Source organism: Belonocnema kinseyi, chromosome 7 (assembly GCF_010883055.1).
Source record: "Belonocnema kinseyi isolate 2016_QV_RU_SX_M_011 chromosome 7, B_treatae_v1, whole genome shotgun sequence".
NCBI lineage: Eukaryota > Metazoa > Arthropoda > Insecta > Hymenoptera > Cynipidae > Belonocnema > Belonocnema kinseyi.
Genome location: NC_046663.1, coordinates 112,707,507 through 112,720,068, shown reverse-complemented (window position 1 = coordinate 112,720,068; position 12,562 = coordinate 112,707,507). Strand labels below are relative to the sequence as shown.

Sequence of the window (12,562 nt, the reverse complement as noted above, 5' to 3'; positions counted from 1 at the left end):
AAGCGGAAAGATTGTAAGAAATGATAGTATTGTAAAACCTTAAGGGACACATTACAGTTTTCAAATAAAAATATGTTAGTTACTCTCTAATTAAAGCTAATATATTCGAAAAAATTAAAGAATTGTATTGCTAATTCGATCGAGCTAAATAAACAAATGTCTCTAATTACGAAAACTATATAATACGAAAAAGCTCACGGCACCTTTGCGCTGGAAGGACTTCAAAAAACCTAGGCGTGCCACAGAGCCGCATTCAGGATATGACATCTATAAAGGATACTTTCCGAAACAGATACAAACGTCTCATCTGGCAGATTTGGTCTTCCGAACTGTCGGCGAGGAACAAAGTATTTGCAACCAAGATGCTTGCCGTCCCGGTAGTACTGTATTCATTTGGAGTGGTTCCATGCACGAAGAACGAAATCTGATCCCTTGGTATCGGGACACGAAAGGTTATGCACACGAAGAAAAGCATGCATCTTAAGTCTTCTATTCGGCGACTCTGCACGAAAAAAACAATATAGCTAAGAGAACAATATTTTTCTCCTCAGAACTATAAAGTATAGTTCTTGCACCAACACTACCGGATGGTCCTTAAAACTGTACTAGTATAGGCGTAGCAGCTATACTAATATTCTTAAACATCATATTTCTGCACGAAGTATACAAGTTTGTTGACGTGACAATACGTGATATTACAATTATTTCGAAAGTTATGGTGCCATAAACTAAAAATTTACGCACACACACACACACCTTCACACATTTGCCAAACGCTGTTGTTCTGGTTTAGAAGGTCTCAAAACATGGAAATTTGACAATAAAGATAGGATAAGAAAAAGCTTTTAAAAACAAACAAAAACCGGCTCGAGCAAATGACGCTTCTCTTCCATTTTAAGGTTAGAGTCGCACGAGTACGCGAAGCAGTGTATTGGTCCAGCGACAAAGCAGTGTAGTTGCCTTACCGATACGGCATGGGTCGAGACACTATATACCCGTAGTTCGGAATAGTGAATCCGATCAGACCAATCAAACCCATCTGGAAAAGGACCGCAAAGGCGAAGGCAGGATTTCGTATTCCTTTACGAATTGCATCCAGAACAAGTGACCTGTAAACCTTAGCGCCGATAAACTATTCAATTCAAACAGTATCCACCTCGGCAAGTGACAATAAGGCCGAGATTCATGATGAAGTGTCACGCACCTACCAACAATCTCGATTGGTTTAAGTTCAACCGTATTGATGGAAGCATTGATCGCCTGTTGTAATCACACATAGTGGGGAAATAATTTTCAGGATGAAGAACTGGTCTCAGCGCCAGGGTTGAGGAGGAATCTTGTTCGAAGTTGGTGTCCATCCGAGGTATTTACAGCGACTTGTGATAAAGCAAGCAGAACTTGTCAGAAGGCAGAAAGAAACCGAACAGTCTGATTCCCAATCCAAACGAAATTTCTTCCTGGTTAAAGGGTCCTAGTCTTCAGCCGAAGGCCTTTTACGAGTAATGTCATCATGAAGTATTGTATGATGGTGTCTATAATATAGACGACAACGAGTCTTCTTCAAAATGACCGATGTAATGGTTTGGGTTATAAGTAGCACAAGATGGATTGACGGATGTAAGTAGAAACCGAGACGTAACTTCTAAGCCCGGCTAGGCGTTCTATCTTGAGGCGGTGGACCTACCCCAGGATTTACTCATTGGCGTATATAACGTGTTTGTAGTCTGAAGTGCTGGAATTCGATGTTACAAGAACACTGGAATTTTAGAAATGCGAGAAAATGGTTCTTATATGTGTAATCGAAGTTACCAAGCACAATTTGCTCTTCAAAAATTCCATAGCTGTCAAAATGAGATGTGCCCATGAATCTTTATAATCTTCGTAATGTTTGCAGACCTGCAACCAACATAATTGACAAAATAGATCCCCAGCAAAAAGGGTCTCGTTTGGCAAACGTCGAACAAAAGAACATGTGAAGGCAAGGAAGAGAGTAATGTAACTCCCATTTAATGCGGAGACGCGCACAGAGAAAAACAGATACTAAATAAGATTATCTAGATACTACTATTCAATATCTTAGCGATTTAACTATGGGCAAGAAACCCAGATACTTAAGTGGAGGATCCATATATAGCAAAAGGAAGATTTAAACCTCGCAATATCCGAGACATCAAAGGGCAGAATCTAAAATATTTCAAAATATTTATTAATTATGCAAAAATTACCGGTTAATCATGCAAGCTTTTACAAAATCCAAAAGGATTACACATCACAGTCCTATGCCTTTAATATCCGAATCCCCAAGCACTCGCCCTTTCTAGATGGTTATGAATGGTCAGATATCCTTTATTATGCCGTAATATCTATATATTAGGATTAAATATAAAGGTTTTTAGTATTTCATTTTGAACATATATCCCTTTCCGTGCCGGAAAATAAAACCAAAGTTAGCTTATTTGAATCTAATAAAGGTTTGAGCAAAATTAAATAATATGAGAAAAATATATAGTGTTTCATTTTAAATAAGTCAGTTATGCCTAAGAGTATGTCTCACGCCGCTTGCAACGTTAAAAACAATCTACAATTAGTACATCTGCCATGCCTGAGAGCCTGTCTCGAGACGTTTGAAATGATGCAAACAATCAATATGCCTGTCATGTTTGAGAGCCAGTGTCATGTCATTTGCAATATTGAAAACAATCCATAATTATTATATCTGTCATGTCTAAGAGCCTGTTTTAAAGCGTTTGCAATGTTGCAAACAATTACACGGTCAATACTTATGTTTGTTATGCCTGAGAGCCTATCTCGAGACGTTCGGAATGTTGAAAACAATCCATTAGCAGTATGTTTTTCATACTTAAGAGCCTGTTTGGGCACGTTTGCAATGTTCAGAACAACCACACAGTCAGTAAATACGTTTGTCATGCCCGAGAACCTGTCTCAAGGCGTTCTCAATGTTGTAAACAATTTATTAGCAATATGATTGTCATACCTGAAGGTCTTTCTCAGGACGTTTGCAATGTTAAGAACAATCACACAGTCAGTATGTACGTTTGTAATACCTGAGATCCTGTCTCGAGGCGTTAAAAATGTTGCAAACAATCCATCAGCAGTATGGTTGACATACCTGAGAGCCTGTCTCGGGATGTTTGCAATGTTGAGAACAAGCACGTAGTCAGTAAGCACGTTTTTCATGCCTGAGAGCCGGCCTCGAGGCATTCGCAATGTCGCAAACAATCCACTAGCAGGTTGGTTGTTATACCTGCGAGCTTTTCCCGGGACGTTTGCAATATTGAGAACAATGACAGAGTCAGCAAGTACTTTTTTAATGCTTTAAGATCATGCTCCTCCGCTGACCCACCATCTGGCTCGAAAGACCAAAATGTTACTTTATTAATCGCGGACTGCCGTGGGACGACGAAGGAATTACGTCCGGTCCAGGTAGAAGTCGATCACATGCATCACCAGAGAGTTTCTTACTTTCACTGCTAGCTTCCGAATACCTGTTAACTGTAATCCAAATGAGGTGTCCCTAAGTTGATCCAGAATGCACTTTGTACCAAAAAAATGTTTTGGTTGTTTTGAAAAATTAGAACAGATGTAGCCTCCGGAAGCTACGACCACGATCGTTCATTAACGATCGATCCCGACGCAACCGGAAGTGATACGTCATCCGACTCGTCACTTGCCACAACAACAGAAGACGATCGAGTCAGCAAAATTGCTGAACGAAAACCGAAAGTTATAATCGAAAATGCATAAATCGAAGCATACATTTTGCTAGAAAACGGCTTAACCGATTTCAAGGAAAAAATATATATTGTAGCGATTTCTAGGTCAATTATAAAACAAATCTCCTAGATGAATTGCGTCAACGAGAAATTGCAACAACAAAATATTATTTTCAAACACTTTTTTTTACATTATCTTTCTGTGAGGGCGACTGTCATTTTTCTCGCAAAATAATAGAACTTTGATCAGTACCACATATTTTTTACAAAGTGATCAATGGGTGCTTCATGGTACAAAATAAGTGAAGGAAATTTGTTAGCCCCTATAAAATATATGCTTTTTCATATAAACGAGGGGCCTTTGGACGTTGCAAAATCCTGTTAAACAATTACTTATTGGCAGCGTGTTGGTATTCGTAAATATTTTGTTGAGTATCTATGCTGACTTGATTATTTTCGACAAGTAGCGAGCATGCCATAAGAAATAGATAATGGCCGCTATATGTAAGCATCATCCCACGGTTCTACGTCCATTAGCACTCCATCAAAGTTGTTGATACAATATATTTTTCTTTAACATATTAATCGCGAACTATCTCCACAACATTAATTTTTTTCGTTAAAATCGTTTGAGCCGCTTTCTAGAAAAAATGATGTTTCGATTTCTGTATTTTCAACTACAACTTCTAAAAAAATCATGTCTCAGAGCTGATACTTTGCGTACATTATAGTTACACTAGTAGCCACTTACTCCTGAGATATTAGCCCAATTGAAGCCAAACTTCTACAAAAAGAGATGAATTTTCACATCAGAAAGATGAATTTTTAACAAAATAGTTGAATTTATAACAACCACATTTTTTAGCCATGACAGAAAAAGATGCGAATCAAATTATGTATTTTTTAAGTCAAAAAGACGAATTTTTAACCAGGCTGTTGTTTTTTTAACCAAAAATTATAACTTTTTAACCAAATTGTTGAATTTTCAACAACCACAACAATGTTAGTCAAGAAAGAAAATTGAATTAAATTATCCAATTTTCAAATCAAAAAGACTAATTTTGTTAAAAACAGTTGAACTTCTATGCAAACAGTATGCCTTTTGAACAAAATTATTAAATTTTCAACAAAATGATTATATTCTAAACTAAATAATACAATTTTGAATCGAAGAAGTTGAATGAAGTGGAAAACCGATAAAAAGAGGAGAATAGGGGAACAACTTGTGAAGCCTGCAATAAATTAATATGAAATCGGTCGTTTAAAGACAAAGGAAGAACATTTTAAATCAATATTGAAGTTTATTTTTAATACATTAAAATAAATATGTCGTTAGAAAACTGGAAATTTTGCTTGAAAAACGAAGTTACTTTTCCATAGAATACTTTTTGATTTCGGATTCTATACCTACTTTTAAATTAAGACTGCACATATGTTAAATACTTTAAAAATTTAATAACACTACTTTTACGCTATTTTTCAAATTTTTGGCACTATATAAACTATTTTTGGTCTATGAAGTGACTCCGAGGCCTGCAATCTTATACACTTGGCAAGTTTCTAAAATTGAGGCTTTCTTTATGACCATGTCTAGCTTAATCGAAATTCTATGAGCCTGAAACTAATATTTTCGGCGAGGCCAGGGATCCTGAAAAGGACGACGAAGCTCATCGAAATTTTGAGCATAGAACAAATATTGTTGGTGTCCTCTTCTAACTAAACCGCTGAAATTCACTGGTTGAAATAGCCAGAACGAATGCCAGTAACCCACTTCTAATTATTTGTATCAGTTGCTTCTTAAATCTCTTTATTTGAACCAATACAAATTTAATGAGAAGCAGTGACGCCCCAGCTGGAAAAAAATTAAGGTTGTTCAAGAGACATCTTTGGGACATCCCCAAGACGTCTATTATAACATATCTTTTGGTCATCTTAGGGATGCTCTTAAAACGTCCAATGCCAATACGAAAGATGTCCCGAGGACGTCCATGCCTTTAAGATGTCTTTAGGTCATCTTTAGGACATTGGACGTCTTAGAGACGTTGATTGGCCTGACATGGGACGTCCTAGGAACGTCCCAAAGAAGTTATTGGCATTTACGTAGTTTTGTGCCGAATGGAGCGCATTTGACTAGACATTTGAATCAGTGAAAATGTACTGAAAATTAGTCATTTTTTACAGAAATTCCAGTAGTTTTCATTGATTTTACTGACAAAAGTCACAGAAGTTTTAGTAATCCGCACTGAAATTTCAGTAATTCTTTGTGCTGAAAAACAGTAAAATATAACGGGAATTTCAATGAAAAGTCTCTTAATGTGACTTCGTGAGAAGTGGGTCATCGAATAAAAACAGTCATTAATGTTATGGATTAATAAGTAAAGTGAGCTGATGAATCAATGACCAGTGACTGACTGCTTACTCGCTCAAACTTAAAGTCAGTATTTACATTTATGCAAAGTTTTATATTGCCACTATCCTTTAAAATTGGCAAGAATACATATAAACATCAAGCTTTCTTAATTTAAATAACACCAAAATCACCAAAAGTTAGTCAACAAACAGTGGCGGACTGGCGGCATGGGGGCGCAGCCGGGATTTCCCGGCTGCGCCCCCTTGTTTGGCGCCCCCTAGCCATGCCAAGACGCCCCAAAAAGAATATATTACTTAAACAAATAAATATATGTTAGATTGTACTAGAAAGATTGAAAATAGTATCCAATAATATCCAAGATTTATACTTGTATTCCAATAAATAATATCATTAAAGTAAAAGGTGACCTCCAATTTCTTTTCATCCATATTATTGCTAAGAAATTCCTTAATGCATGTTTTGGATTCTATTAAAGAAAGTATTTTAAAAATGAATAATAAATTATTTATATTGAAACAGTAAAACTGAAAGGAATATAAAATCATCAACTACATTACGGAATTTTAAATTCATTTGTTTCCGATGCAATCAAAAATATATTTATTGATTAAAAATGTATAGGACACCTAAATGCATTTTTTATGGGCGCCCGCTGATGTATTTATTTTTTACATTTTTTATTTTTTATGTACGTCTCCATTTTCGCTTACAAATATGAAAGGGGGCAACTCATTTGATTTATTATAAAATCTCGACTAATTATCGGATTTATTTAATTACTTTAGTCTTTTTTAAGTTTAAACTCAATTTTTATATTAAAATGACTACTGATTAGTCGAAATTTTCTCTAAAACAAGTTATTAGCTTACATTTCAAGAGTTTGGATCAAAGGATATATTTTATTATTTTGGAAATTGTAAAATATGCTATATTTTTCTATACTTTACTATAATAATTGTTATTTTATTATAATTATAGCATTTTTTGTAATTTTAATGTTGTTATAATGAATTACTTATTTGAATCAAGACTTAAATCTTTGTGGAAAAAATACTTTAAAACTTGCAGTCTATGGTGAGACAATTTTTTCATTCTTGAAAAATAATAAGAATCATGAAAAAAACTTAAAAATTGGTTGAACTCTTAGACGAAAAACAATCGGCCTGCTGCGCGGGCACATTCTTATCGCCTTCAAGTTGCAGCGCATTCAGGGTGCGCCACTTGTGGTTCTTGCGCTTCGCGCCCGATAATGTATTTACTTTACGCTACATGATCGCTCTTTGTACTTCCTCACATTTGTGCACAAGTTCTTTAAAATTAAAGGTCAAAGCCCTCGATTTTTTCCAAAATGCGAATTTTTCTACATTACGTTCAAAAAAACACAAATAAATCACACGTATATTAAATTTATTTTTGTACCTCTGTCTAGGATTGCTTATTAAGTTATTGCAAAATAAAGTACAAATTTTATTCATAATGAATAATTTAATATTTTTGTTCCTTATTTCTAAATTTTATTCTCGGCTACCCTGAAAAATGTATCGTTTCAATCAATTTATATTATTAAAATTCTTTATATGGATGGATACTGAATGACATATTTTCACTATTTTGTTTTTATAATTTAAAGAGTTCGCCTTCTGTAAATAAACTATTTTGTTATCAGAAAAATTTAATTTTTTACTTTTAATTTTTTTTAAAAAGATTGAAACGAAGCTTAAAATAAAAACAACACCTTCCATAAAAAATGATTAATAACGAATTTGGAGCTCTTTTGTGGGTGAATTGTAACTTTCATAGTTAGACCACGAAACAGAATGTTTTATTTTTCATTATTTTTTGTTTGATCAAAATTTGAATTTTTATTTTTTCAAAAAAATTCAAAAAGTTTTTATGACAGTCTTGGGTGGGGGAGGGGTTAAAGTTTTACTCACAGATGATACGTTAATGTTATACTCCTTAGAAACAGTTTTTCCTTTTCTCGGATAACCTTTTTTTTTAGAAGTCGCCCCCAGTATTGGATACCCGGCCGCACCCCTGAGCATCCAGTCCACCACTGTCAGCAACACAACGTGACCAAAATTTCAGTATCTACATACTTAATGTTATCTACTGAACAATATCAGTTAAATGTTACTGAAATTCTATTAAAACTGTAGAAATCTGAATCAGTGACGAGTGGGTGTCTGAATAAAATTAGTAACGAATTCAAATGACATTTTTGTATTTTAGGCTACATGGCTCGTATGAAGCTTTAAAATACGGAACTTTACTGGATGGACTATCGGATTTGACTGGTGGTATTACAGAAAGTATTGCAATTCGTCAGGATCCAACAGCATGTGGCCGAGCACTTGCAAAACTTTTGGATATGACTTCTCTAATTACTTGCACAGTTAATAACAATCAACAACAGCAGGCAAGCGTTATGCTTAATTCCTTTAGTTTAACTAGTAAATTAATCGTAAACATAACAATAAATATTTCCAATGAAATTGTTTATATAAGAACGTATAATTTTGAATTTGTGGATTTTCACTAAGAATCAGTGACTCATATTTCGAAATTTCATTAAGTGAAAATGTACTTAGAATCGTTGAAGAATCACTGATTTCTTAGTCAAAAAAGTTTCTAATACAGAAGTTAGGAAAGAAGCTGGAAACTTGTATAAGTTTATATACCTATATATTTTTCATAAAGTGTTACTGAAGTTGTCTTTTTTTCAAAAAACATAGTTAGAACTTTTATGAAACGCTTGTTGAACCAAGACATTTTTTACTTTCAATACATTTTTTTAAATTTCGAATTATTTTTGAAACAAATAATTTTTTTTGCAGATTCGAACAAGCACAGAGAAATTAGCAAATGGAATACAAATGGGAATAAATTATAGACTCTACGCCATCGAAAGGGTTTGTGAAATTTAACACCATGAAAACTCCGTTTCCTTTATTTATATTCTAGTTATTTTATTTTGAAATTTAAAAAAAAATGTGCTACTTAATCAGTAAGAGTTAAGGCAAAAATTATGACATCGAAATTAAAAATATACACATTGGATAAATTCTATTTACTTTTACGAGACATAGAAAAAGTGAGCGAAATAATATAAATAGTTCATACTAAATTTCGCAGATAGACTAGTACTTCTAACAAGAAATTATTGTTTACATTCTTCTTTTTTAATACACACATAAATAATATTAAATCATATTTTCATCTGTCTTAGAATCTAAATAAAATTGGCAATTTCTTAAACAAAAATATATAGCGTAATACTTGAAAATTTTTAATTCAAATAAACTCTTGAATTATATTTCAAAGTACCAAAATATAGCAGACACAATTTTAATGCATATTAATATTTCATTTCTAAATACAGTGTCTTGAGTACGAAACAATTTATGGCAAAATATTTGGTTTTGTAATTAATTAGGAAATCAAATCTCTCAAATCAAACTTGACGTACACTCTGAAATTTTATGCATATTTTCTTCGTGAATCCTGTCTTTATTTAAAAATTACTTAATTTTTCTTGTCATGTATGAAACAGGTAGAAACGTTTAGTGGGGAGGCTGGTCAGTTGGTGAAACTCAGAAATCCTCTTGGACCAGGAGGAGAGTACGTCGGTGCTTGGGCACGAGGAGGCCTGGAATGGGACGAAGTTCCACCCGTAGAAAGAGAACGATTGACTGTCAGAAACATGGCTGAAGGAGAGTTCTGGTATGTAATTTAAAATCTCGACTTTTCACGCCCAACTTTGTGGTACTGAAAGGAATCTAAAATGACTTATCCAATTGTTAATTGTTAAAGATTATTAAAGTATTTTTTAAGTGCTGCTGAAAACTTGCAACAAAAATTAATTCCAAAATACAATAATGAATTTATAGCTTCCCACATTTATCATTCCTTATTTTATAATAATCTTACAATGCATAATGTTAATTTATTTTTCAAATTGAAACAAAAGACAAGAGTATACAAAGGTGGTAATAATTTTCTGCAACGACGAAGTACAGGCATAATATATTCGAATAATTTATGCCTTTTCAAATTAGGATCTCTTACTCGGACTTTGTGAAAACCTTCACCCACCTAGAGGTTGTTCATCTTGATGCAGAAACTTCAAGGGACGAACCATCCTTACACAGCAAACACACTTGGCAGATGAAGCTCTACCAGGGAAGCTGGAGAAGGGGCGTCACCGCAGGAGGATGTCGAAATAATCAAGGTTCCTTATTTTCTCTTTGCTTGAAAAAAGAACAAATTATTCCAATGGATAAATGATCCTGCTGCAATGCAACATGCTGTGAGAAGAGTTTAGTGAACATTAGTCAGGGAGTGTTGAACAAGCTGGACGTTTTTATCCTGACTTTAGAACTTTTCTTGGACGTACTAAAAACGTCTTTTGAATCTTACGTCCTAAAAACGTCTGTAGGACGTCCTAAACACAGCTTTAAATTTTTTTCCCACTGGGTAGTCCCGAAAATTCTGGACGATTAGCCAAGCTTATGAAAAATATTGCACTAGACATCACGAATCTCGGAACTACGAGACACTTCGTATAAATAACATATAGAAATTAAATAAATAAACGAACCTTGCATTTTTTAAAACACTAAATGACTTAATGAAGTTTACCTTTAAACATTTTGGTATCAAACCAAACCTTTGTTGCGACAATAAAAGTAAAAGATTTAAAGAATAATATAATTACTCAATATTAGAACGAAAATATACTAATAATGTGAAATCAGGTGAAATGTTTAATTTAATTCACATAAACTGAAAAATCCAAAGTTTTCAAATTTATTAGGTTGTTTATATAATGATGAATGCCATAAAGATAAAAAAATATTTGTATTTTTTATGTTCTGTTTCATGTTCCTTTCATAAATATGTGATATGAAACCTTAAAAATATGTTCGCGACATGTACGTTTATTTTTCGGGATACAAAATATACAAGTAAATAAGTTTCTTTTTACTTTAGTTCCAGCTTAATTTCATTTTTAAAGCAATTTCTATGTTGGTTTTAAATTCCTATTGTGGACTATAACCTCATATGCCTCATAGTAATCTGCTGGTATATATACAGTTTATATTTGTTGATCATACAATATATGTTCGGATTGACAGGAAACCATGATAATATGCCGTTTCACATATTTTTTTGCGGTTTATGTTAATATACATAACAATTTTCATGAGCGGTCCTATTGCCGAAATATTTAATCTTAGACAAAAAAATCTAGGTTTTACCATTTTTTTACAGAAAGGGAATAGCAATATGTTTGATTTTACTAAGTAAGTGATCTTTATACAGAATACAGAAATAAATCAATAATTTTCACTAATGTTGATAAAACTCAACTGGACATTTCTCAACTTCAAAATATCTAATAGAGAGTAAATACATCAGTCAGTATTGATCCACTGCAGGTTAGAGTCATATTATTCAGAGCTGTACGAGAAGTAATTGTTAAACTAAAAAAACATGAAACGCATTTATCTACATTCTAAACATTTTACCGCTCCACATTCCCTTACACAAAATGTACCATAAGTGATAGGGAGATTAATAATTGTATCCTGAAACGTAAATATGCAAAATCGTGAGACGTAAGCCACACAACTTTGACTATTAAACATGCTTTTATAGAGAATACTAAACCTTATATGTAAAGAAGCTTTATGGACGGGACATGGTTAATATTTATTTTTTTACTTAATATTCTATGGAAATAATTAGAATGGAAGGTCGACTATTGCAGGGTGACCGACTATATAATAATAATTCTTATGTAATTGCCTATTCTGAGAATGAAATTTTGAACATTGAGAAGTTATTTAGTAAGCAAATTATAATGCAAATTAAAGAACAAATAGGAATGAAAAATGAGGGCCGAACAAAACTGCAAAGTGAGCATGAGAAAATTTTCGCTTTGTTACACTAAAAGCTTGAACTCCAGTCCATAAGAATTACTTTGCTTGCAAGGTTGTGGACAATGTTGGTTGCCCGAGTAAAAGTGCTTTGACTTGAGTTCGACTTGCATTTCCCCCAAGCAAGACATGCTGAAGTCAAAAAGTTCGACTTGAACATGTCTCAGTTTTGAGATGGAGCGAGACTTTAATTTATGTCTTGGAGACAAGTTTCTATGTCTTGAAGACATAAATTTATCTCTTCAGTCTAAATTGTATGACTCCAACACAAGCGGTTTATAACTTCGAACATATAGCTGTCCTAACCAAACGGGTCATTTTGACTGTCATACCAGCTAATCTTTGTTAATGATTAAACAATCTTCTATATTTATATACAATATATATAATTAAAAATTTGTCATAAGGACAATCGCAGGATTTCGCCGGAAGCGGGTGCTAATCTGAATAATTGCACCCGCTTCCAGCGAAATCGCGGTAAAATTTCAGCCATAACCACGTCTCACAACCGTGAG

General features: G+C 33.6%; 1 protein-coding gene across 1 annotated transcript in view; it reads left to right on the top strand.

Moving 5' to 3' along the window:
- LOC117176927 (calpain-C) overlaps window positions 1-12,562 on the top strand; it is a 246,160-nt gene that overhangs the window by 221,875 nt on the left and 11,723 nt on the right. The window contains exons 5-8 of the mRNA XM_033367325.1: window positions 8,338-8,524; window positions 8,943-9,017; window positions 9,659-9,828; window positions 10,164-10,336. Of these exons, the coding sequence (XP_033223216.1) occupies window positions 8,338-8,524; window positions 8,943-9,017; window positions 9,659-9,828; window positions 10,164-10,336 (605 nt within the window). The remainder of the gene's footprint in view (window positions 1-8,337; window positions 8,525-8,942; window positions 9,018-9,658; window positions 9,829-10,163; window positions 10,337-12,562) is intronic.